At 40.1% G+C, this 27,295-nt stretch overlaps 1 protein-coding gene across 4 annotated transcripts in view; it reads left to right on the forward strand.

Moving 5' to 3' along the window:
• Nucleotides 1–27,295, forward strand: part of EPB41L4B (erythrocyte membrane protein band 4.1 like 4B) — a 196,230-nt gene that overhangs the window by 35,876 nt on the left and 133,059 nt on the right. For all 4 annotated transcript variants that reach the window (XM_075744687.1, XM_075744688.1, XM_075744689.1 and 1 more), the window contains exon 2: nucleotides 19,200–19,304. In XM_075744687.1, the coding sequence (XP_075600802.1) occupies nucleotides 19,200–19,304 (105 nt within the window). The remainder of the gene's footprint in view (nucleotides 1–19,199; nucleotides 19,305–27,295) is intronic.

Consider the following 27,295-nt stretch of genomic DNA (forward strand, 5'->3'; position numbering starts at 1 on the left):
TTATTGTGTCTGGATCTGCAAGACAAAGGATACATTGGAGCCTCCCGTCCTTTGATAATTTTACATTATTTTGTTTGGGTTTTTTTAGTTATTTTGCTTGGGAGCATGTGTGTACAGATGTGAAACCTCTCAGAATTCAGTGGACATGTTTTCACATCCTCTAGCAGCATACTTTGCAGTTAATTACCTCCAGTGTGTAGGGGGAAAGAAAAAAAGACAGTTGTGTCCCTTTGAACAAGAATGCTTTGTTCAGCGTTGGCACCAGTAGTCTTTTGGGCTTTGTCCTAGGGGAGCACAGTAACCTTTCTGGCTTCAGGATTGCAGTCTGGTTTTTCCTATCAAGGGACCGGAGTTGAGGCAGTGTTCTGCCAGGCAGGGGGTTTTTTTTATTATTTTTTTTTAATCTTCCCCATAATGATGAGAAATTTCCTTCTAGTAATGGAATTCTAATGGGGGGGGGGGGGGATCCTTAGTACCCTTGTAGGCTTCACTGCTTCGAATCAGCCTGACTGAAATGGGGCTGAGAGAGTGGGATCTTAAGTGTGCGTAGGTATCTTCACATGTGCACCCATGCACACATTTGACTACTTTGGGGAGCTGGGAATTCCTCAGATGCAGTTTTGTCTTAAAGTCCTTGTATTTCACTAAATCAGCACCTCTGTCACTGATGGATGGCAATTCAAGTTCAGAATATTAGGAAGCAAGAAACTTAAAAGCAGTAGAGACCTCGTGAATTCTTAGAGTATGTTTAGTAATCCCTGTCTGTGGCTTCAAGTGTTCGTATATGACTTCAAGACTATGTATATTCACACCAGAAGACTTGAGTTTATTGTTTGAGGATAAACATTGGCTTGCTGCAGCAGCATAGTCCAAATCTCTGTGCTTACTATGTCTAGTATGAAATAATTCTCTGTTCTGACTAGTACACCACTGATTATCCCCACCTTCATCTTAGTTGCTGCTTAATTATTATCTTTTGGCAGTAGTACGGCATGCCTCTACACCTGCTATTTTTGTCTGGAACTGATAGTCATTTTATTAGTCCAGCTACTCTGTAGTGGACATGTGTTGTGAACCTGAAGCACAAAACCCGAGTTGCTCATGAGTTTGCGTTTGAAAGCCATAGCAGAGGAGTGGGTTTTGAGAGCTGTACTTCCTTTCTCTTTAATTTGAGGCAGTGGCACTTCAGAGTTTGTTGCACAATTTTCTGGAGCTGTTTGGGCAATGTGTTGCTTGGGCAATCCTTTGAGTATGAGCTGTTGATTCAGGGCCTTCTGCCAACTGATTGCCCAATTCATTCCCCTCCTGTACCTTGATTCTTGTCTTCCAATCTGTTCTCTAGTACTATTATTTACACATGCATAATTTGTTAGTTTTGGAAAATTTTTATCAGTTTTAATAAATTTGTCCGTAAATATTGTGTCTACTTTATTTTTTCTAATGCCATCTACTTCCCCCTTCTGGAGCCTCCAGATTTGGCTTTTACATATGTTTTTGTAGTTAAAAAAGTTCTTAAGTAGCTTGAAATAATTGTGTTTAGACAAAAGTTAGAGTATCTCCTCTCAAGTCTTACAGCTGCGCAAGGCCTGTAGTACGAGCATCTAGATCATGCTTAACCAAGCACCATTAAGGCTTAGTGTACTGGGCACTGCAGGATCAGGCAGTGACATAAATTCATGGCGTTAAACAGATCTTGTAAGACTCGGTAAAGGCTGTATACCATCGAACAGAGAAGGGTGTTTGTTGTATTAATACTAGTGATCCCTGTGGGTCCTAGACTAGTAGAAGACGACCGGCTGGTTTCTTGTCTTTCTCCACATTGTCTCTTCCCCAAGTTGTATTCCTCAGTTGTTCCTTGTATATGTCAAAATTTATATCTGCTTCTGTGGTTCCTGTTCCCTTCTCAGTTTTATTGCTCTCTTCTCTTGACTCTTAAATGCTCCACATAGTTGTAGCCTTCACTTCTTTCAGTTAAAGTCTTTCTCTACTTCATAGCAGTGACTTTCTCATTCTTCAGTTTCTGGATCAGTAGGGTATGATATGTTAGAAGCATACTCCTGGTATTGCATATTTTCTTTGCCAGGTAGCTGATCTGCCTACTATGTTTAATACAGGCAAAAATACTCCTTTTGTATTAATACCATAACACTACGTTAACAAAAGATTATTTGGCTTTACTAGCCCCCACCTTGTCTGGGGGCTAACTAAGATTTAATCCATCAAGATGCTGAAAAAAGAATAGGGAATGAAAAGCTGAGCTGCTACAAACTGTAGAAAATACAGATGCCATCTACAGTTGTTGAAGAAAAAAAAAGTGGTTTTAGTGCATGATAAAAATACAGTATGTGATGTCTGCTCCATTACATAGTGTTACATTTGCACCAGCTTGTTCTAACACATAAATAAGGCAGTTCTTATTTCCTTATGAAGCTTTGTAAATAGTGCAGCATACCTGCTGATATCTTCCAAAGTGAGGAAGATGTTTGCAATTTGCATAAATTCTCATCTCTAAGTATGATGTAATCATCACTAGTGAAAAACACCACTGAGTACATAGTACACTCAGTTTTTGTTCGTCTTGATAAGTTAGATTCAGGACTGTTTGTTAGGGATGTCCTTATTTTGAGCAGTGTCTTTGGTATGCCCTTTGAATCCTTTTTAATCTTTGGTGAGCCAGTCTCATTATGCAGTGGGCAATTATATGCATTTAACCTAGTTTATAGTATTTAAGGCTTAATGGCATAAGGAACTTAGCCATAGCAGTTCTAGCAGAGATGTTCTGCTGTGGTTACCTTGCAGACCTCCTATTCTGCCATGCATGCTCAACTTCCTGGGAACTTCCTCTTTCCAAGGTGCAGAAGTTACTCCAGAATAAATCACTTGTAGCATAACCTCTCCATGAGGGAAGTGGAATGTCAGTTATCTTAGAGGGGTGCTTTCCCAGGCTTTTGTGATCCATATCCAAAAGGTAAACAAGCCATAACTCATTCCTTCATCGTGTATCCCTTCCAGGGTCTTGAAGACAACTGGTGGCTCTCCAGAAGATGTTTTAAGCATTGACAGTGTTGGGTTGAAACAAATTGGTTAGACATGCACCTTTCTGAAAATTGTTATTTGATCTTGTGTGTCCTGGGAACCAGAGGTATTACACCAATGGATTTTTTAATTATTTTTTTTAAATGCTTGTTTTTTGTAGTTAGGCTTCCATTTTTTATGCACTTATGCTTGACTAAATAGATGTTTTGGAGTAGAGTAGCAGGGATGATTAAGTTAGAGTTTGATGTCTGCCATTATCCTCGTGTTTCAGCAAATTCCTTCAATTTAATACTCACCCAAGTTTATGGTTAATCCTGAAAATTCAAAGCAACCAGCATCTTTAACAGTGATGAAAGCTAGAACATAACATGGGAAAATGCTTTGTTTCTAAATGTTGCGTTGTAAACAAAACTGCCTTAGTTCAATATGAGCTAACACAAAGTCAGGGAAGGCTTGTTACCAACAAACTGTCAATCTTATGTCTGTTCACTTGCAGGAAGCTTGAATTATGAGGTGAGGGAAAGTGGGAGAGTTTATGACTCTCATGGTTTGGGAGGTAATAAATCTAAACCTACGTTTACATTTAAAGCAACATAAAGCTTTAAAAATGCTTTTGAAGTGTTAAATATTTGTCATATTGTAGTTTGTAAATTTTGTACTTTCATGATTCACTGGGGAAAATGGATTCACAGGGAATGAGAGAATAACGCAGGCTGGGGAAGGACAATTTCAAATACATGAGATTTTGCAGCCCCTGGATGTTGTGAAATGAGGTTGGAAAGCACTTGGGGTTGCTTGCAGGCATGTATGCGCTCCTCACTGATTGTCTGTGCCCCATGGAGTCTTGGTCCTTCACTTTGTGTGGAATCTGAGCAAGGAGGAGGAAGTGCTCTCATATCAGAATAACCTATATTTTGGTGGGTTGATTGTGTCAGTACATATATTAAAAAAAAATTCTCTTTTAATTGAATGCCCACGGTTACAGAATAACAGAGTACAGTTGTTTCCTTCTCTCAGTGTTGGGGGTGGGGATGGAGGATGAGAGACAGACAAAGGAGCCATCCTGTTTCTCAGAAAGTGAAAGTGTTTTTCTCACTTATTTGAGGACATGAGTTCAGCGCTCTGTATTGTGAGTAGGGAGTACTGTCTTTCCGTAACGATGAGTATGGCAGATGTAAGATAACCTTGTCTTCAGCTAGGACAGTAAGAGTGACTACGGTGATTCCCTGCTCTCCACCTTCCCCCTGAACACTGGCTATTTTGAATCTCTTACTGAAGGCCTAGTAATCTGTACGTGATGTATGAGAAGCCTAGACTGTGGAGTCTGCGAGGGAGGGTAGGCATTTGTACTGGGTTTACATGGCAAGGTTTTGGTAGTGGGGGGGCTGCAGGGATGGCTTCTGTGAGGAGATGCCAGAAGCTGTCCCCATGTCAGATGGAGCCAGTTCCAGCTGGCTCCAAGATGGACCCATTGCTGGCCAAAACTGAGCCCATCAGTGACATTTGTAGCACCTCTATGATAACATATTTAAGAAGGCGTAAAAAACCACTGCACAGCAGCTGTGAGAGAGGAGCAAGAAAAGTGTGAAAGAAACAGCCCTGCAGACACCAAGGTCAGTGAAGGAGGAGGGAGAGAAGGAGGGTGCCCAAGCAGAGATTCCCCTGCAGCAGCCTGTGGAGAAGACCATGAAGAGGTAGGCTGTCCCCCTGCAGCCCATGGAGGTTAATGGTGGAGCAGATATCCACCTGCAGCCTGCAGAGGACCCCATGCTGGAGCTGGTGGATGTGCTGTGAAGGAAGCTGCAGCCTGTGGAAAGCCTACATTGGATCAGGCTCCTGGAAGGAGTTGTGGCCTGTGGGGAACACACACTGGAGCAGTCTGTTCCTGAAGGACTGTGCCCCATGGGAAGGACCCACACTGGAGAAATTCCTGAAGGACTGTATCCTGTGGGAGGAATCCCATGCTGGAGCAGGGAGACAGCGTGAGGAGGAAGGAGAAGCAGAAATGAAGTGTTATGAACTGACTGCTACCCCCATTCCCCAGTGCCCCATGGGGAGGAGGAGGTAGAAGAGTCAGGAGTGAAGCTGAGCCTAGGAAGAAGGGGGGAGGGGTGGGGAGGAGGTGATTTTAGTTTTGTTTTTATTTCTCACTATCTTACTCTGTTATTAATTGGCAGTAAATTAATCTTTGCCAAGTCGAGTCTGTTTTGCCTGTCATGGTAGTTGTTAAGTACAGGAAAAACACTCATCTCGACCCATGAGCTTTTCATCTTATTTTCTCCCCCTGTCTTGCTGAGGCAAAGGAGTGAGAGAGTGGCTTGGTAGGCACTTGATGGCTCTGTGATCTGGTTGACCCACCACAGCATCCAAGAATTAGGCACAGAGATGAAGCAGCATGCTTCCAAACCTTGACCCTTGTCAGGGTCAAGCAGTCTGCTTCTTTTCTTCTTGAGCATTAGTTTTAACTCTTGTTACAACAGATGAATTGTTCTTGTTGGGAGTTGAGAATCAAGCCTTGGAGACATTTGTGAAACAATTCAACAGTGGTTTTGTTTGGAATTTAGAAAGATTCATCATGCCCCCCCCCACCCCCCACCTTCAAATGAAAGGATGCAGATTCCAAGCTAGTTCAAAATAGGTAGAAAAGTATTATTTAAAATGTAGGTAGCATTAGAGCATATGTTAGATTTGATATGTCGAATCTATTTGATAAATGCGTACAAGGTGCAAGACTGTTAGAAATTCTAGCATGTTATAGGTAAAACTGAAGGGGAAACTGTAAGGTCAGTCAAATCAGAGTCACAGAATTACGTAGGTTGGCAGGGACCTAAGGAGGCTATCCAGTCCATCCTCCTGCTCAAGGGAGGGCCATCACTGAAGTCAGATATGGTTGTTCAAGGCTTTATCCAGTCAGGTCTTGTAAACCTCCAAGCATGGAGATTACATGGGCAACCTGCTCCAATGTTTAATTATCCTTGTAGTGTAACTTTTTTCCACTTACCAGTTGGAACCTTTGCTATTTCAGTTGATATTCACAGTCGCTTCTCTTCAAGAGCCTGGCTCTGACTTTTCAGTGACAGCACAATAGGTATTGAAAGGCTGTTCTTGGGTATGCTTAGCCTTCTGCCCTACAGACTAAAGTGAGCCCAGTTCCCTGAGCCTCTCCTGGTGGGGCATATAGTCCAGTCGCTGAAGACCACAGCAGCCTTTTGCTGGACTCTAGTTTGTCAGCATCCTTGTGTACTGCCTTCACACAAGTCGACTACACGCCCCAAGTTGGTGTCTTCAAAGAAGTCAATGAAGATATGTTCCATCTCTTCCTCCATATGGTAGATGGTGTTAAACAAGATAGGTTCCTGGATAGATCCCTGAGGAAATCCACTTATAACTGGCTTTCAGGTCGTCCAGTGATCCAGCTGGTTTTCACCCACAGTAATCCACCCATCTAGACTCTAATGTCCCAGTGTGGATGCAAGGACATTGTGGGAAACCATGTTACAAAGCCAACGGTTGAGATAAACAACTTTTGCTGATCTTTCATCCAGGATTTAAAAAGTGGGTATAATTTAAGATCTTAAGTGTGCATGATGGGCGACAGTGATTGAGCACTCAGCTTATCACTCTATTCATCCAAATTGCTTGTTTTCCCCCAACATATGGTATTTTCTATACAGTGAGATGAAAAACTGAGTCTCTCTTAATCTACAGACTCTCTGGCTGTATCAACAGTCATATGAGCTTTGTTGCTCAGTCTGAATAAACTTCATCACATGCTGTCTTTCTGAATCGACGCAGGTGAACACGTGAGGTGACACTTGTCTTTCCTGTGTCATTGGTACAGTGTTGTATTCCATTACAGTTACAGGCTCTGCTCAAAGTCATATGTGTGTATGACTTTGAAGTCAACTGAGTTGTTGGTGTCATTTAAAAGCCATTAGGCAGCAAAATTGTCGCTACAGTCAGAGTTTGGCTGGCATAACTTTGCTCCAACAGAAGAACCAGAGTTTGCACTTGACTGTTGTCCCACTGTGCAAGTCTGGAAATGAGAAACGTTGTTTCTGTTAGTGATAGAGTAGGGAATTAGGACAGCAAAATCTGATCCTCTGGTGATTAGGCGCCTTTCAGATGGTCAGAACACTTGGTATTAAAGCTGGTGGTTTAAGTTTAGTTAAATATTGATTGAATATTTAGTTGAAGTATTGCAAGTTTGTGGGAATTCTCTGCTCCTGTATTCACTGTCATTGTGAAATAAAATTCTTCTGAGACAAAGAGCCCCTTGCTGATTTTGTTTGTCTGATTTATAAACAAAGCAGACAAATGTTAATATTTGTGTGGAGGCTGTCTTGCAACTGCAAAGAACTGGTGGTACAGCCTTGCTGGGGCCATTATAGAGTGATTTCATTTCTAACTAGTTCATTATCCCTCCAACTAAAAGCTAGGCTGTGAAGTGGCTTCATGTTACAGTGGCTTTTGGATAGGAACTTGACTATGCTAGCATGGTTCTGATATATTCATACTGTAAGGAATCAGTGCTTTTCTTGCCATTTGTTTCCCTGAATTAAAAAAAGCCAAACCACAAAAAAACCCCCCAAAACCCAAAACAATATTTGACTGAAAGACCAAGTTACCATTTTAAACTGAGACGGTAGCAGTTCAGCCATGTGTGACCAGCCAGTTCAGGGTGTTTGATCTGATCTGTCTTGAGGTCCAGACTCTGAGAAAAAAATTTTTGCAAAAGTTGTCAAGCACAGAAAACTTCTGTTGAAAGTTAAATGCCTAGGTGGAAGGAGCCAGCCACGAGGAATGCCTCATTAAGCCATCACAGCAAACTGGGAGCATCACTAGCTTAAGTTCTGCTGAATCTCTGGCAATCACTGTGGCAATGGTGAATTTTTCCTATGTTTGTGTAGTGGTCTGAATCAAGAGTGTAAACTCCTGTTAAGGTGTTGTTAATGCCCAGGTAAAAGAAGCAAGCTGAAAAGCTGATACGTTATTTTTTTTAACTCCTTTATGGTGCTTGGGTTTAATTTCCACTGTAGTCTTTTGGATTCTATTTTATTTCATTTGACAGGTAAAGTCAGAATCCATTTCATGGCATGGAGACAAACAGGGCAGCCAAACCTCAAAGTGAGAGACAAGACTCAAACCTTCCTGCAAATTACCAAAAAAGATGCAGCCTGCTGCAAATGGATTTTCAAATCAAACCATATACAGGGTAGCCTTCTAACTATTGCTAATCTATCTGTACTCTCTGGAATGTATGTACATGTAACATGTACCTTTGATCGTGTATTTTCCTTTTCATCTGTTTTTTTGCCTAACCAATTCTGAAGGCAGTCTTTCAAAGTACATCCAAAGGAAGTGCTGGCATATGATATTCCCTCCAAGTAGGCAGCAAAAATTGCAGCTTGCAGGGAACCTGCCAGGGGAAGTCTGACACTTGTGTGGATTTGTGGTTCTGCTTTTCTCTTTTTTGAAAAATGTCACTTTTCTAGATTCCGATCAATACTGTGTTTTTCTGCGTACTAACTATGGGGTCAGAGGTTCTGTTATAATAATCACTACTTTTGTCTTCTAAGCCTCTTAACTTGATTGGATCATCTGTTGGTTGCCATAAAATATAAGAAATCAAATTTTAGCTATAACCTAGTCTTTCTGCTCCTCATGTTGACACTCAGAACTTCTAACTTAAATGTGTTTTTTCTTTAATTAAAAAACCCAGACACATCAGTCTTTGTTCATTCTTCTGAATGAAGATAAGCAGAACCTTGGGCTGCCATGCTTCTTTCAGTGCTGTAAGGTGTCCATTTCTTCTTCAGATCTGAATATTTATAACAGAGCAAGAAGTTAAATTTTTTAGCATGAGGAGAATTTATCTTGCCTCATATAGTTCCTTTGCAGCAATGAGATTAGAGTGCTGGACTTCTTTTCAATACAATAAACCTAAGTCTGGCATTAGTTTTTTTCACTGAGCAGTAGCATCATCTGAGAGATGATTTCTATAAGCTTGAGGTATTCTTTATTCTAACTTTTAAAAAATTATACTAGTGAGGGTTTTTTTTTTTTTAAAAAAAAAAAAAAACACATGCCTGTTCCTATTGCTTCTTTTGTCTTTCTACAAAGAAATGTAATTTGCAGTGATCTTCCTTAATTGCATATCTTGGCTAATTACGTTTGTGTTTAAAAAGAATTATGTCTTCCCGGTTGCCCACTAAATAAAATATTTTTAGTGGCAAACTTCCCTGGTCTTTCTCTCGTTTTTAAACTACTGGTTATAAACCTGCAGTTTAAGAGGTTTTACTGACTTTTCTGAATCTCTGGATTGCTGGTTCTCTTCAGAGAAAAGCAAATAATTGGAGTTGATTCTTTGGATAGCTCCTGTGGCTTAGTGTATGAAAGAACAGAGATAGAAGAGTGCTGAAGTCTGTTGGCTGTCTGAATAAATAGGTAACTTCTAAAACAGTTCGTGTTTTAAATCTGTAGAGTTTCTGAGGAAGGACCACCTTAGAACTTTATCCTCAAGTTCTAAACTCCCTTTGTAGTCACTGCTTCTATGTTTCACAGCTTTGAACTTTGTTTAGGGACTGTAACTATCAGGGTGATCAATAGTTAATATGATTCATGTGGAAGGTTTAGGACATTATAAGACTTTGTGCCAGATAAGGGAATAGGTAATTAATGCTAATGTTAGCATGTATGTGGAATTAATTCTCTGCTAAGTGCCACGAATAGTACGTATTATTTAAGTTAAAAAAATATACATGGAAACAATTGAATGTGAATTATGTAAGCATGAACAGTATGCAATATTTATGCCGTAGGAGAGGAGTGATTCTAAGAAACTTACAGTTTTATCGAGACATAGATAAAAAGTGAATTCCTGCAGCATACGTGAAGTTCTAAAGGAATCTGCACCTTTTTGCTTTTACAGGTCCTGTTCCATACACTAAAAGCAATGATCAGATCTATAAGGCATTGTGTAAGATGTCCGTTCTTAGAGCAGCCCTTCTAGGTTTCGCTCCAAGCCACAACGTGGCTTTGTGGCTTCCTCCTCGCCCCGTTACCCAGCGTGCAAGAAACAGCTTTTGGCATGACAGACCCCATACCAGGCTGTACAGTGTGGCCCCTAAGTGAATGTTTATGTGGCGAGGGGGTTTGAAAGCACTATTAGCTTAAATCAGTAGCGATGGTATACTGATGTAGCTTCCCCCTGTAGGCACTTCTTTACTAGGCACATAGCTATACGGCTGCACTGACAAACCTTTTGGGAAGAGCTGGAAACAGAACCTGTGGCTGGGCTGGCTAGGACAGCAGGAACCCTGCAGGTTTCCTTTATATAAAGTACTTCTGGCTTATATTGTATGTATGCCTGACGGGGCATACCTGCTGGTCTTGGCTGCTTCTATGCCAGAGGAAGGTTGCCAGTAGGGCCTTATCAGTAAACTCTTATTTTAGGCAGTTGTAAGTGTCCTATTAAAAAAAAAAGTTAAAAAAATTGGAAGGAGTTGAGTCAGGCACACATACATGCAAAATGTATATGAAAGACGTGTCCATTTGGAAAATTCTGTTTGTACAATTGCATCTATTGAAAACTGTTTCCACTCATGGAGCATTCTACAAGAAAGTAAAGACGTCTTTTGAAACTTTGGTTCTGCCATTAGCATAAGAAAGCAGAAAGTCTTTGCTAAACTCTCCTGGGATTCTCTTCTAGTAGCCTTTGTCTCTTTCTCCTTGTTCTCTTTTAGGTCGGCTTAGCTTATGCCGGTGTTCTGTGTGTTTTCTCAAATGCAAGTTAAAGTCATTACCTAGAATCTTCTCTAGCTCTCCACCAAAACGGCACCTATATTCCACCGTTATTTGTGTGGGAGGGCAATGAGCAAGTCACGCAAGGGAAGTGTAACGTTATATGTTGTGTGTGATGGTGTCGTCTCTTAGGGGTGGCTGCCACCTCAACACCCATACCTTAGCTTTATCAAGTTCTATCTCTTCCTTCAGGGATGCAGAACTGTAAATTATATCTCGAGTGGAATCATGCAGGTTAAGAAGTCTCAGCGTAAGTTTTTGTTCTCCTCATCGTAGCTACTTTGTGTTTCTTCAGCTGCGTGCTTGAACCTGAGATGCATGTAGTATTTCAAGCAGGTCAGGAGAGGGAGCTGGCAGTCTAGGGGTGAAAAAGAATCTTCCTTCCATATAAATAACTTTTTTTTTTTAATTGTGCTTCTGAGTGTAGAAATGTGATGAGGTAACCTGTCTGCATCTGAAATAACAGGAGTCTGGACCCACTTCTAGAGCATAAAGTTACAAGTAAGGATTTGTTTGCTACTTTGTTCTGTGGCTTATGGTAGTTTTCATCTGTTGCTTGAGGATACCATTTAGAAGTGTTGACAGTGATTTTCTCTTGGAAGAGGTCTGTGTTGCCAGTAGTACATGAAGGTGACAGGGACAGCAAACAGAAACTCTCACTTTCGAGTCCAATAAAATGAAAGTGTCAGTGCTGATATTAATGTTGCCAGTAGTAATTGCGCTTACAGGGCATCCATTGCAGTAGTATCTGGTTGGCCTTCATGTGGCTTTTGGAGAGATTAAAGGCTCTTCAAAGACAGCATGCCCTTCAGATGACCACTGCCTTGATCAAAATGTAAAATTTCCCTACTGCAGTGGGTTAGCCTTAGCCAACAGCCAGGCCCCCACCCAGCCCCTCGTTCAGTTCCCCCATCAGCAGGATGGGGAAAGAAAATATGGAGAAAAAACCAGGAACAAGAAAGCTCATGGGTCAGGATGAAGATAGCTCTTTCCCAGGCGCAAATCCACTCCACTCCTGGCTTTTGGACCCGCTTCCTTGCTACCACTACCAGCAGCCAGTGAGACCTTTGTGGAGATAGCCGGAACCAGCTGTGCCCAGCAGTGGGGCAGCACTGGTCTTCCCTGAAAAAAACTAAGAATGTGGTGAAATTCTGCCTTCCAGATAATGTAGGTCTTGAGATGTGATAGTTTTGAGCTCCTTTTTTCACCAGCAAAATGGGCTTCTGAGGCTTTAGGTATGCTACCTTAATTGGTTTTTGAAGGGATGTACTGTAAAGCTCAGTTAGTGAAAGTGTGTATGTTGAAAAAAACTGTTCAAAACCAGCTTTCAGAAAAAGTTAGCATTGTACAGATCATTTTACAAAGCTGGTCCACTTGTTGTTGTCCTGGCTCACTTGAGGAAGAGGCAGAGTGTTTTTCATGGGTGGGGAAGAACGTGACTGGAAGTAGGGATGGACAAACTGGCAAAGGCAAATGAAACCCTATCCTCACTCCTCAGATCTCTTTCTTGAGCCACAAGAAAGACAAACCTGACTTTCTTGAATCTGTTTCATGCTTTAAGTGTTGCTGTACATGCGACATCTTTCCAACAGGTTACTTGGCATGGTTTTGGGCTCTTTAGTGATTGTTCTGTAAGGTAATTCCCTCTCTGCTATACTTCCTGTATATTCTTTACAATACTGTGCTTCCGTTCCGATCTTTGATTCATCTCAGTTAGTTTGTACTTTATGAATAATTAAAAATCATCTCTTCATTCCTATTGCACAGCTTGAAAATAGCATATTATTATTATTCCCTACCCATAATTCTTTGTGGTTTGGGGGTTTTGGGTTTTGGTTTTTTGGGTTTTGTTTTGTTTTTTGAATTTTTGGGGTTTTAGTCACACAAGTGACAGCCTTTACATAGCAGGTAGAAAGCTTAGGCTGATATGAGAGACTTGACCAATGTCATGCTAGTGTGGTAAAGGCATCATGATGTGACTAGAAGCCCAATACCATTAGGGTTTATGTAGTGCCTTGCCTGGTATACATGTAAAATATGGTGATCTATTTATTTGTTCTTATTCAGGCTTCTCCTCTATATCAGTTCTATAGACTTTTTACCTTTAATCCTTGCTGTCCTGTGGAAAGGAGCAGAGGTGATACTTGTCTTTTGCAGTCATTAATCTCTATTTTCATCTTATTTAGCAGGGAGTGAACACTGATTCTTCTTGCCAATGATTGGTGGAGAGATGAGAGTTTGAGTGATGTTGAGAAATGCTGCTGTGCGGCAATAGTGAGGTTTACTATACCCCCCGTGGGGATTTTTTTTTTCTTACTTCTGTCTGCAAATTCTCATTGGCATCTGAGTCATAGAAACCCAGCTCCCTTGTACTGTTAGTACCAATCTACCAGCAGAGAGAATGTGCTTACATGTTAGGGTGCTGTTTCTTTATTTGAGGTTCCCCCTATCCCCTTGAAGGGATGTGACTTGTGAGAGTCCTAGTTTTATCATAGACTTTGAGAGCAATTTGAAGGAAATGCCTTGGTTTGTTGGTTGGGTTGTTTCATTTTTTTGTTTGGGGTTTTTTGTTAGTTTGGTTTGGTTTTTTGGTTTGCTCATAAGCTTCTTTTGCTCAGGAAATAGCAATTTTAGTTTGGGGTATTGACAAAAGTGACTGGGAGCAAAGTGTCTGTGCTTTCAAGGTTATAATAAATAAATGCCATTCAGGGGATTTTTTTTGTGTCCTGATGAAGGGCTGGGGTTTTGCTGGTGTGTGTGTATGTGTTTATATGTGTTTGATATTTTTTATTGTTTGGGTGTTGTTGGTTTTTTGCAGGGGGATGTTAAGGTGATTTTGGCTATTGTTTTTAGCTTATTTCTCAAAGGGATTAGAATGAATTTTGTTCTCCTTCAGCTAAAAGTTCATCAGTTGCATTTTCTTCTGTGCCTGTTCAGGAATGCTGCTTGTTTCTGTTGTCAGTGCTACATTTAAACATAATTGGCATCCAGTAGCAGGCTCTGAAGCAATGCTGCTGTTACTGCCATGAAGGGGTGAGAGGCTTAATGGTCATTTGAACAGTGGCATAGAAAGAGCTTGAGCAAGTCAGTTCACCCCATTTGAGATATGAAGTGTTAAGAAGTAACTTGCTTTTCTTTTAGTCTTAAGAGTGAATTTATTGTATATTGAAAGAAAGCAATATTTGCATAATTTTAAGCACAAAAATGCAACTCTCCATATTCTTAATGCATCTGTTCATTAGGTCCCCTGGGAGGAGGGTGCGACAGGCACCAAGGTCGTGGCTAATTTGCAGGGAGCAGCATGCCCTCTGTAGTGTGTCATCTCTGGATGGCAGCATGGAAACTGGAACTTGAAAAAGTGACAATAGTTTTTGACTATATTACTGCAGCAGCATTGCTGGGCTGGATAGCAGGGCTTTCAGTGCAACTCTTGCAAGCCCAGCCATGGCCTCAACTGTGGACTTGGCTGAAGCTGTTAGATATCATAGCAATTGTGCTGTATAACATGCAGCTCTTTTTAGTTATGAGCTAACTCTCACATGCCTACAAGAGTCATGATCCAAAGGATGACTTCACTGTAGTCACATACCCCCAGTGACCAGTCTTAGAGGGTGCAGTAAGTGGTGTCTGACTCATGCTCTTCCCGAGGAACCTAATTAACAGATTTATAAGAAAATAGAAAAAGTTGTATTGTTATACTTAAAATTATGCAAATACTACTTTCTTTTAGTACAGGTGAATGGGTTTGAGAAACTGAGGGCTTGACTATCTAGAAGAAAGCAAGTTAAAGGACAGATGATGACGAGCACCAGAAGTCAAGGCTAATTAGAAGCCCAGATCACTTTATGCACATTTAGCCTGCAATATGTCTGAAATGCTGGGAGACAACATTGCCAGTGACTGTTAAAAGGCAAAGCAAGTTCTCACTACTAAGCAGTATGGCCAACAGATACACCTTTAGTTGTAGGTTTGAAAAATGAGTTACAAATCAGGTGTAAGAAGACCAAGCAGAACATACTGAGCTACCCCGTTCCAGGAAATGGCAAGGAGAGGAAATGCTGATGCCGCTGGAATAGAGCAGTATCAGGCCTGCAGAGCAAAGGATTACTAGCTAAAAATGCTCCTTTACTAACTTACTAGAAGCTAAAACCTGGTATCCGTGACCGTGAGATCATGGCAGCCCACTCTGCAAAGATATTTGACTTATTGCAGAAAATGTAATCATGTGCTTTCTTTAGAAAAAAGAAACTAAATGTGCCCTACCCACTTATTTCTGCTACTGCTCAGTATTCAGTTTGGGACACAGTACAGTTAAATGGGTTTGGCTTTTTCTTGGCAGTAATTTATTTTCCTTTTTTTGTTATCATTTTGTCAACTTGCGGGCTACTTCATGTACTCCTGCCCTGTTTGATGGGTTGTTTTCCCAAGTACAACTTCAGCTATTTTTGAAATCTGTTAATAGTTTATTTGTAATGCTGTAATCTGAACTCTCCAGTATGACCAAACCATTCTAATCACTCCACTTTGGGTACCTGTAATGTACTGTGCTTGGTTGCTACATACTGTACTTCACTTTGGGGAAGGTGTGCACAGAAGCTTTCCAGCTTTGCTGGGTGTGCTCTGAGACTGATCAATGGCATTCTTGCACTGTATCTGCACGAAACTGGGACTTTTCTGGCTTCTGTGTCCCCTTTTCATGCCCTTTGGAAGAACCTTTCAAACAATTCTGCAATAGCTAAAATCAACACTGATCAGCCTGTTTGGACAGAGCCAGTTGGTGTAAAATATCCCTGGCTGATGCATTTGCCTTTTCCTTCATGCCCACCAAAAGCATGTTAAAACCTCTTGCCTATTCACATGTCAAGTCTGGAAGAGTTTCTAGTTAGAGAAGTTAATCTTTGTTTTGTCAGGTTTTAGCTGACAAGAATTTCCATAGATTCCCTGAGACTGGAAGTCTTTGGCAGCTAAAAATTTAGCCTACTTGAAATGTGGGTCATGGAGCTGTCGCTGTGTCTCTACGAGGTGCTTTATACCCATGCCAATTTGAGTCCTTGTAGGAGGACCCAGCAATAAGTCCTCATTAAAGGTAAGAATTTTCTTTGATGCCATGATTCATGGTCCCAAAGAAAATATAATGGGGGGATATTTGAGAAAGGCTTCCAGGATACAGAGTGGAAGAAACTGGCACGACTGTCAGGCAGGATGATGCGACTGACATGAGAAACACCTTTTCTTTCCTTTCTCTCAGTAGTTGCTCATTATCATGGACCTTCCCAACCTGCAAGTCTTTCTATTTCTTCAAGAACAAAGAGGCAGAAGGGAACACAAGTGACTGCCTCATGCTAGTTCAGTTTTACCTTGGCTTGTGGCTGTAGCTTTGTTCATAAGCTGGACACCTGAAATGTCCCCCACAGCGTTTGCCTATGAGGTCTCATGGTGCTTACACAAGTTCTGGCACTAGTTTAATTGTTGGGGTTTTAAAACAAAAACAAACAAAAACCCCTCCAAAACCCAAACAGGGTTTTGCAGCTTTCCTTACATCACTGTTTCCAATTATAGTAACTTTCATAACAACAAAGTAGTAACTGTATATAATAGTATGTGTATATTGTTTGTTGCCATATACTATATACTCCCTATATACTAGATACTCCCTTTCAGGAGATGGAAGGTATGCAGGCCTTTTACATCTGACAGTTCTGAACCATCTGTCTAGCAAGGTAGGACTGTAAAATATTCCTAGTTTAAGGTTGCTTTTTTTTTTTTTTACATATATCTTCCAAAAATATACACAAGTTGAGGATATGTAGAGAAAGCGTGATTTGTTAAATTCCAACTCAGATTAGGTCTGACATGAAAAGTTTCTTGTATGAAATCAGTTTCATATTCTTTATGTGGTACTAGGTTTTTATAGAGGAAGCATTTTTTTTAGCTTCTGTGTTATCTAGGAGGGGAGGAGAAAAAGACAGTGAAAATCAGAAGATTCTCATAATGTGGACATTTTTTCCATTAGAGACCACTTTTATGCGTGTAGGCATATGTAATTCCTGAGGAAAACCCCTTCTATTTTGCCTGTACCACCCATTTCATCCAATGCATAGGTACTAGCGTACCAGTCTGCAATCTGACTCCCTAGATTATCAGGCGGGAGAGCAGCCCATCCTTTGCTGTTAGCAGAGGAAAGGAGTAAGTCACTTTTATCTCCCCCTTTCATGTAACATCTCAAAGAAAGGTTTTTTGTCAGTAGTTTGTTGGCTGCAGCAGTTTTATTATCTAAGTGATAGGAGTTGCTGGGAAAGCTCATTTAGTGGCAAGTTAAATGTTATAATCTCCTGTAAACTGTGTATGTAACACTGCATTTTATAGTCCAGCCGTGCAGTGCAGAGCTATTCTCTGTGTAACACATATGTTGAACATTAACTACTATTTGGGTACAGAAGGTGGAGTGTGCTCTCTCTGGTTTCTATTGGGTGTGTGACAGTTGAAGATAAACATGGCATTATGATGCCATAAAACAAGCAACCAGAAATAGAGTGATCATAGGGCATCAAATCAGTTTTTCCTAGTTTTGCGAATTTCTCATGTCTTGCCTTTTTTTTTTTAATTGCTTTAGAGGGGTTTTTCCTCCCTGATTTGAGCAGAATCAGTTTAAATTCTTATGCTTCTTATAACAAATGCTGAATCTACTACATATGAGAAAACATGATCTGGATATATTTTAGCAAAGTTTTTGGTTTATAGCAATTATTGTACATCTAAAGATGATGGTTTCTTAGCAATGTACTGCTCTAAGAAGCTGTTGTATTCTCACCTGCTTTCAACAGCATGTTGAACTTTAAGAATGTCTATTATTCATCTCTTGCCCCCCAAACATAATAAAGCGGTATCTTACAATGATAATTTAATGCTTGTTTTAAGTTTCTATGCAGCTTATTTTAATGGAGCTCCTAATGCTGTTCCTGAAATTTGATAAGATTTGATTTTTGTGCTTCTGCTTTGTTAGTAAAAACCCCAACCAGCCAAAACCAAAAAACTCAAATAAAACTTGCTACCTACACCTAAGCTTGCTTTGACCTTCTTGGAAAAATAGAGATGAAATTCTTCATCTTGTCTTTTGCTGGAGAAGACAGACTTTAGACAGCTTGGAATCCTGGACAGGAGTTCTACTTGTTACAATTGATTCTGATTTTGCACTCAAGGCCAAACTAAAGGAACTGAACGCTGTTTAGCGCTCCTTCAGCTGAAATCAATTAATTGTGCTACATTTTGGGATGAAGTGGGAATGCCTAATGTTAGAGCTTTATAAAATAAAAATTGGGAAAAAAATCCTCAAAGGTGTATGAGGGACAGCAGGCACAAAAATGGTTCCAGATCTGTACTTTCCTGTATAAAATACCACCTGTAGCTTCAGTCTTACTGAGATTTATGATCATCTAATGTATTTTTAGCAAGGGTTTGGGTTTGTTGTTTTGTTGTTGGTTTTTTTTTTTCTGAGGAATTTCAGAACATCCTTCCCTAAATAACACAACAGAGCTTGCATGGAAAAATTGGTTTGTTATTCCCTCCTCCTCCACACCTATAACCTCCAAGCTTTGCTTCTTCTAGTGTTTGAAATTGAAGGACTGGGTATGAAAATTCTTGGTTTAACCTCAGAACAAGTACACAGGCCAATGCAGCCTAGCTTTAAGATCAGCTGACTTTTCTACTAGTACCCGTAGTCCATGATTTGGGTTAGTTTTGTTCCCATGCCTGTGTTTCAGATGGCGTGCCAGGTAAGAATTGTAGCTTTTTTTGTTTCTTTTCTTTTTTTGTTTCTGCATTTAAAGGCTATAAATGTGACTGCAATTAGCAACATTATTGAAAGATTCTTATCAAATCCCATTAATTTTCCTCACAGTTCTCTTCAAGTATTCAAGCTGTCCAGAATTTATTTTGCAGCTGCATGACTGTAGTTGATATGTGGTAACAGCCAGCAGATTTCAGGCAATGTGTCAAGCAAGCTTTTACTGGAGAATTCCTGGGGTTTAAAAGGTTGGCTCTGTGACTTGGGACACTTACAGGACATAAGCTTTTCCTTTCTCTCCTATACTTTGAGTTACAGCAAACTTTGAAAGTTTTCTTCGAGAGCGAAATCTAACGCTGTTGGAATAGCTGCAGACATGGAACAACATGTCACTGTATCTTTCTTGAAGAAAATAAAAAGAAATGTCCATAAAATTCTTTAGAATAAATAGAATTACTATTTAAATATTATATTCCATAGTGCATCTCCTCTCACCCATTTGAACTTAAAAAGAAACCCACCCTAACAAACCCACACTCATCCACCAAAAAAACCCCCACTTTCTTTTCTGTTACAGAAAAATGCAAAGGGACAGGAACTGTTTGACCAGATTGTATATCATTTGGACCTTGTGGAAACTGATTACTTTGGCCTACAATTCATGGATGCTTCCCAGGTTACAGTGAGTATAACTTCAGTTAATTTTTATGTTCTGCAGTAGCTTGGGTTGCCTATTAGAGATGTGTTACTAGTGCAGTTTCACGGAGAGATGTAGACATTAGGGGATATACTGCTGAAACAAGTGATACCATGTTTGGTTCTTGCACATAAAGCCAAATCCTCTAAATGAGTTATGTGTCATTTTATATGATATGCACATGACTTGATCACAGATAAGTGAAAAAGCCATAAATGTGGGTAAAGAAAAATGTGCTTTATGTTTAGTAGGCTCATGGTATTAAAAATGGGTTAAATCTCTTGCAAGCAAGGGTTTCTTGTAACTCCTATCTTTGCTGTTCCATGCACAGATTATGTTGCTCTGTAGACTTAGTTTCATTTGTAATAGAGAAAAATTTTCCTTCGCTATCCAATGACCCCCAGCATCTACAAGCAAAAGAAAAGAAAAGAGGAAAAAAGGAATGTATTTACAAATGCAAGTAGATACGTGTATTAAGAAGATAGGGATAAAAGACTGCAACCTTGTGGTTAAACTGTATTGCTATATATTTAATCTTTTCCTTTGTTCACCTTATGTGCTGAGGTATTGGTATGACAGCAACCTGGGTTGTGGACAGAGAATATACAGACTTGGAAAATAATTGTTTGTTTTTAGGTTATCTGGTCAGCATGTAAATGTTTTTTCCATAAAGCAACAGAAGACAGATGCATTCTGTACTATTAGAATAAAATAATGGGAAAATGTAGCTGCAATATTGGCATCTTGTTGAAAAGTAGGTTTTAACTTTATCGTCTTGGAATTCTCAGCTTTATTCTCTACCAAGCATGGGTCAATGTGATTAGGTCAGATCATTGTTTTACCAGCTGCACTGTGGTCTGTATTTTAGCAATGACTTTAAACAACAAACAGGAAACCTGTGCAGATATTATAACAACTTGATATTGACAAAGGGTATCGTAAAATTTTGGGGGAAAGAATACTTGTATTATCTATTTAAATATTATCCTAATATCCCGGTTAATTTAAGTGTATGCATTTATCACTGGAAAATTATGTTTCAATGAAGTATGTCCATAATGGGTTTGGGGTTTTTATGAAGTTTAGTGTGTGACCCTGATAAAATTTATATTACGTAAATTGTGTGTCCTTTTGTGATGGACCTGACCATAAGGACACAGCTAATAGAGCAGAGACTGGTCATAATAGGAAAACCCGATGATACTGTCACTGATTGTCAAATCACCTAATTGGGAACTTGATAGCTAGGAATAGTTAACTAGCAAGGAGTTTTGTAATGTTTTGAAAGAAGGGAAGCAGGACGGGAGAGCGAAACATCCTTTCCTAGCAAGAAACAGGGCAGATCAGAAGCAGAAGACCTGGCTGAGGAAGCAGAGAATACTCATTTTCTTGTATATTTGCAAAACTGAAGGGCTCTTCTGAATGGTAAGAAAGATGAAGCACAGATGTGAGGCAAGTATGTTTTCCATAGCTAGCTCTGTCCCTGGTGTTCAGAGCAAAATGTGCCTGTATATGCAAGTGGTTTAGTTTGGTTTGTATGCTATTTCTTTCCTCTGTATTGGCAGGGAGTAAATCATGGCATCTACAGTTACAAGAGGGATAAGGGCTATGAACAGCTTCTGGGGGGCCTAAAAAAGCTAACACTGGTTGCAGGGCTTTGGTAGTAGGGTTATGGTTTCTTGGATTAAAGGAGTGTTGAGGGCAAAGTTCTTCACCTTCACGGGAGTGCAAGGCTAAAAGCTCTTACTTGGTTTGGGTTGTTTTTTTGTGTTTTTTTTTGTCTAGCTCAAGCTCGGCAGAGAGTAGAGCTGAGCGAGCTTCGAGGCACAAGCTTTTATCTTCTCCAGCACCCTGCGAAAAAAGGTTCCGTGCTTAAACAGCCTTATTTGGTCTGTTTTGAACTTGTGACCCACTCATTTAATTTGAATAGTAATTAATGCATAGCCTCCTGCTTCTGCTTAGTGCCAGCCCAGCCACACAGGGGCTATTGCGGGATAAAGTTCTGTAAACTCCCTGAGGCTCTAAGCCTTTGTCTTTATTATGTATTGTTAAGTGCTAAATATCTTTAAGCCACCATTACAAATAAGAGAGAACAGACTAGTCTTTGAATAATGGGGATTGCCTCTGTGTGCTCCAAGGCCAGCAGCTTTTGAGTACACTGTGTTTCTGGCAGTCCTGTAACTTTTTGCCTAAGAATCTGGACAAGCAGTGTTGATAACTGTGATTTAGAAAAGAAAATCACGATTAAAGCTTATCTGCTTTGATCAAGAAAAAAACTTTGTTTGAACGGCTTATTACCCCCCCAAAAAATAATTTTTGATACAACCAAAAAGGATAAAGTTGTGAAAGGCAAGATGTCAGCAGTAAGGCAGAAAATACTGTAAAGCCTATTCAGTGAACTCTGCATCAGTTTATATCTTGTGCTCTTTGAAGATATGATATACATATCATCTAGTAGTTTATTCTAAAGCAAAGTTTTGTGTACTGTTGTATTTTAAGTTATCAGGTATTAACTCCAGAACTAGAAATACTGAGGGGGAGAAGGGTTGTTAAATATTGTTAGTGTGTGGAAGAACTTGATCTAGTGGAAAACATTTATTCATAAGTGAGGTTTAAAAAGCAGCAGAGATACACTGCCTGCTGATGTTCAGCACCTTGACTGATTACAATTTATAGGTTATAGTGAGGAATAAAACTACATCTTACTATAGTTGCATTATTATGGCTTTGCACCAACTCTTTTTTCTGCCAGACTCGGTAACAAAACTCCTGAGACTTAGTATTCTGCAGCTGTTCTAGCGGTGGTTCTTTCATTGTTCTCATCCTTTTTTAATTCTATTTTTGTGTATGTTTTATTATGTACATAATATAGTAGTACACTGAGATGTATATAATTTATAAATAAATACGCATATATGGGAGGAGCATGCTCAAAAAGTTCTTCACTTTTTGCACCATCAAAAAAGGTTGGAGACCACTGCTCTAGGACAGCTCTAGTGAGTCTGGGAATATTGTAAGGCCATTCAAATGTTTCCATCGTTTTGTAATGAAAACCTTGCTCTGCTTTTCTGTTCCTCCTGTTTGTGAAAGAGAGGGAAGAAGGAAAGAGAGGGAAAGGAGGAGTGAAGGAAGGAAATGAGAATCAAATAATTTCTTGTTCAGCTAATTGTTACAGGACTTCAACACGGAAGTAGTGCCACTCTTATGTAGGAGGTCTCTGCAATAGGTCAGAGGAAATGTAAAGCTTACTGGGTTTCTAATTACTTTTACTATGATGTATGTGTTCTAGCAAAGCAGGAAGCCTTGAAAGCTGTAGTCGAGGTTCGAAATAGCAATAATAAAATCTTGTGAGACCATACTGTTGAAGTTGAGTTGCCATGAGGAAAGTATTTTATTGATCTTTGCAGAAACTGGTTGTGTGCAAGATATTCTATTGTTGGTTTGAGTACTTGACAGTTATTTTAGGCTGCTGGTAGCTAATGTTTACTCATCTTCTCTTCAGGCTTGTCCTTTTTTTGTCTCTCATTCCACATCATTGTAAGAAAAAGGTCTTCTGTGGTTTACAGCTCCTTATGAGCTGCAACATACTCTAGGATTCTTTCAGGATACAGATCTTGCCATTTCTACACTTGCATTCTTTGTTCCAGTTGTCTGTCCTGTGACAGCAAAACATGGATACCCTTCCAGTCTACTGCTGTTTCACAGAAATTCAAAACAGAAGGATTGCCCATGTTGATTAATTTGGAATTTGCTTCTGTTTCCCTCATGATTTTGTTTCTGATCACAAGAACAATTATAGAGTAAATGAAGGGGAAAAAGATGTAAGATAGATCTTGAAATATTTTTTGTTTGGTTTTGTTTTTTGCAAGTGAGCTGCTATAATCCTTGAAGTATGAAAATTTAGTTGGGAATGCATGGAAGCAAAAGAATTAAAATACCATTTTTCTTACATGTATCTCTTTCAGTGATCCTCTAAGTCCTTTATGTCTGATCTCTAGTGTCACAAAGGCCCCTTGGCTTGAAGAAGGTCCACATGGAACAGCCTTTCCCAACTGAGTAGATATATTGCTCTCCGCAGCCTGATGTATCTGCCACATTGGGAAACACTAGATTTACAGCGTGTATACAGCAAGACTTCTGTGGGAGGACAACCCATGCCTCCTGCAGGTGCCCATGGCTGCGATGGAGACCAGGGTTTCCTGGAGAGATGAGGACTGACCTGTAGTGAATTGTCCCGGCAAGCTGTGTTTTCATCTGAGCTTCTTAATAGTGACTGATTCCTAGCTTGGGTTTTGAATCATTTGCTGTGAGACATGAGAAGACAGTGGAAGGAGGAGATGGAGAAGCGTGTGTTGAAACTAAAACAGGCTTTTGTGAAAGCAGTGTTCCAAGTACACAAATAGAAGGGAAAAAATGAGGCAAGTACTGTGTTGCCCAGACTGGGCCTGAGCAGCAGCAATGTGTCAGGACCCACTGATGGGGACACTGAGATCCTCACCTGATGGAAGGTGGCCTCGTGGCCAGGTTTTTTTGGGAGAATCAGGATCATTAATGCTTCACAGCATAGATTTTCAACAACAATGCAGTGGGGGTGGGGGGGTGAAACAAGCTGGATGACGAAGAATAATACCTGAATGCCTTTGTTTTCTCTACACATCATGAACTAGACTCCTGGATGTTTCAGCAAGTATTGGGTCAGGGCCTTGGAGGGACTTCGTGCTTTGTGATTGCCTCTCCTGCATCTGAATTTTCTTTAAGGGCTCATTGTCATTCACATCAAGAGTTCTTTCTTTCAACTGCTTGCTTTTGATATTACTGCTATGATTTCTTAAGGGTGTGAGGGATGTGGAAAAATGACCAACTCAAACCAGTCAATTAGCCCTCATAGTCTGATATCTGTGAGTCTGTTTCCTTATGTACTGCTTAATACTGTAACAGCAGGTGCTCGTTAGGCAGAACAAAGTAGGGACAAGCCTTATTGTTCAATACATTGAATGTTGGGAGAAAGGGAGACTGGTAAGTATTTTGATAATGCAGGTTTGCTTTTCTGCTTCTGGTAGAAACATCCCATTTCCCCATGAATAAACTGTGAAATTAATCCATGACTGTTTCCTTCCCTGAATCTCTCTTGTTCCTCTGGATGATGAGCTGTTTGGGACTGTGGTTGTTGCAGGATGTGTGTCTGTGGATTGTAGCCCAGAGCAACAACTACCAGTCACAGCTGGAGGGTCCCAAGAGCTGTACAGGTAACCATATCCTGTAGTGCTTCAGTTACTAATAGTGGCAGTGATATGAATGCCAGTTTAGTAACTGGACAACAGCAACCTGGCTGATTCCACAGTGATGCAGAACACCTGACAAAGGACCACTTCCAGCTGCGGCTGACCAAGGCTGTATTGCAGTCTGTGAACACTTGGTGGGGGACTCCAAAACACTAAGAATTCCCAGAGCATCTCCAGTTTTTAGTCTTCCAGTAGCACTTGCTGTTTCCAGGAGGGCTGGACACCATTTCCCTGGCACAGACTTGAGAAGCAGCTGTACAAGGCAGGTGGTTGCAATACTGTCTATCAGTGATGCTTCTCCACCTCTCTTCTAAATGTAGAGAAGTCAAGTCTCCAGTCTTTCTGGGACAGTAAACAGTTTTTGCTGTTTTCTTTTATCTTTGTGCATGGTCAGAGCATAAGCTGAAGTTGTTTCCTTAGTTTTCTTCCACAGATTTAGTCACATTTGTCTCCTATTTGTTACAAATCCTATCAGTTTATTTTTTTGAGTGTTTGAGTACAGGCTTCAGAATTAAAGGTAACTTGCTTTTTATTGCTAGAATTGATCTGGAGTGGAATCCACTTTCATTGTCTGCATAATAAATCTAATGAGAATTACGCTACATGGGGCAAGTTTTTTTATATAATTTTGTGATTTACTCTCACCTCCCTGGAATATGAAGCTTCACTGCCACGCTGCCAACAAGAGAGTAATCTTGTATGTCCTGTTGTTTTGTGTGGTAGTGATTATCTGTGTTCATGTTCAATTACAAGTTCTGTTTCTGTCACCTCAGCTCTGCAAAGCAAAATATTGCTTGGGCTGAAGCAGGTTATCATATGTATATGAATTAAGATGGAATAATGGTCTTGAAGGATGTCCATATAGCTCTCCATTATTCATGTGTAGTCTATCTGACTGCAGATGAACTACATCATGTATCAGGATGCTTCTGAGATGGCTCTGTACAGACTCAGGCTGGGCAAGGCAAGGGTTTCATGAACACCACAGCTTGGTTATGTTGCATTCCAATATGTAGCTTTGTGTCCAGAAATAATACTGTAATTGGGATTTTTCTTTTTCAGGTCTATCTTTCAGTCTTAATATTCATGGTGATAATTAAAACGTTACCATGACAGAATTTGAAATACATGTGATATTAATTTTATGTTTAGTTTCTGTAAAGAGACATGAAAAATATGCCTTAAAGTAATCCATATGCCGTATGACCCTAAATGTATTTTGAGGAGTATCAAATGGGCAGGTGCAAGAGCTGTGTAGCAGCCTTTCCCTGTTGGGAGATTATACAGTTTTCTTTCATTAAAAACTGTTTGTTTAAGCAATTTGGAATAAAAATTACCAGGTATATTCTGAAAACAAGATAAATGTTCTGTGAAATCAAGATCAAAGGGCAGAGCTTGCGATGTTGGCAGAATGGGAAGGAGTTTCTGCAAATAAATTTTCCTGGTTTTTTGAACTGTAGGAGGCAAAACTTTATTCTGGCTAAAACCAGTTTGCTTTAAAAAATCCTTCTAGACTTTGTGGTGTGAAATCCAAATGAAATCATATGCCACAGATACATTTGAAAGAAATATTTGTTAATTAAACAAAACCTCTTTGTTGCAGTTGGAAATACTTGTGGCTCTCTGACCCTAGTAGGAACTGAAGGGGTGTAATCCTGCTGCCTTTCGTGTCACTGAGAGCTTTTTACTTTTGAATTCAGTGTATGTTGTCCTAACAGTTTGTCTCATTGAAATTGGTCATAAGGACACTTACAGTTTAAGACAACACAGGTATATTTCTGTTAGGGATGAACTGAAGTCTTACGCAATGCTACTGACACCTTTATGCTGTAGTCTTAAGTGAGTCCTTTCTGGAAAAAAACTAGCCTCCAATTGCTTGTGTTAGCTTTTTTGCAAATAAAATTTTATTTGCTGCTTCCTGCTAGCCCAAACTGTATTTTAATTCGTGGTCACTGCTGAGGGTGCTCTAGGGGTCAAAGCTTCTCCGAAGGTCAGTGAGTACATAGGGATGCGTTGCTCTCAGAGCCTTGCCAGAGCCTGGAGGTGTGAAGTGTGGCTTGAAGTATTGCAGTTCCACTCAGAAAGCTTGTTCTCAGGAAAATTCCAGTGTACATGGAGACACAAATGGCTTGGCTGGTTTTGAGCACGTCACTTAAAAGCCTTAGACCAGCTTTTGCTCTGCTCTGTACAGTAGTTACAGTTGGCTGAAAAATTAATTTTGTGGTTGAGGCTTAGTTCTTTCACAGAGTGGATGTCATAGAACATTTGTACTCCTTCAAGTATTGAAGGTTAGAAACAGAAGTAAGCGAGGTGAAGAAATGAAGGCATGGGGATCATAAAACTGTGGAGTCCACAAAAAACGGTGGCTGAACGTACCTGTGCTATGGCAAAGATGAGCTGATACTACACTTATTTGTTGGAAAAAGATGAATGCACTTGAGTGGTTTCACAAAAGCATGAAAGGGTCAGCAGAGTGTGTCCAGTAAAGATAAAGTGGGTTTTTCAGAACAGCAGTGTTTGCAACAGAAGAATAACGGACGGCGAGCCTCAGCACAGATGGGATGTTTGATTGATACATTTAGAAGACCCAGGAGAAAAGTACTCCTCCTTTGTTTAGAATGAATCAATTTGCTGGTCTCATCAAGAATTCTGGAAGGGCAGGAGATAAGAATAGCTGAAGCATTTGAGGGACTT

Source organism: Balearica regulorum, chromosome 2, assembly GCF_011004875.1.
Source record: "Balearica regulorum gibbericeps isolate bBalReg1 chromosome 2, bBalReg1.pri, whole genome shotgun sequence".
Lineage (NCBI taxonomy): Eukaryota > Metazoa > Chordata > Aves > Gruiformes > Gruidae > Balearica > Balearica regulorum.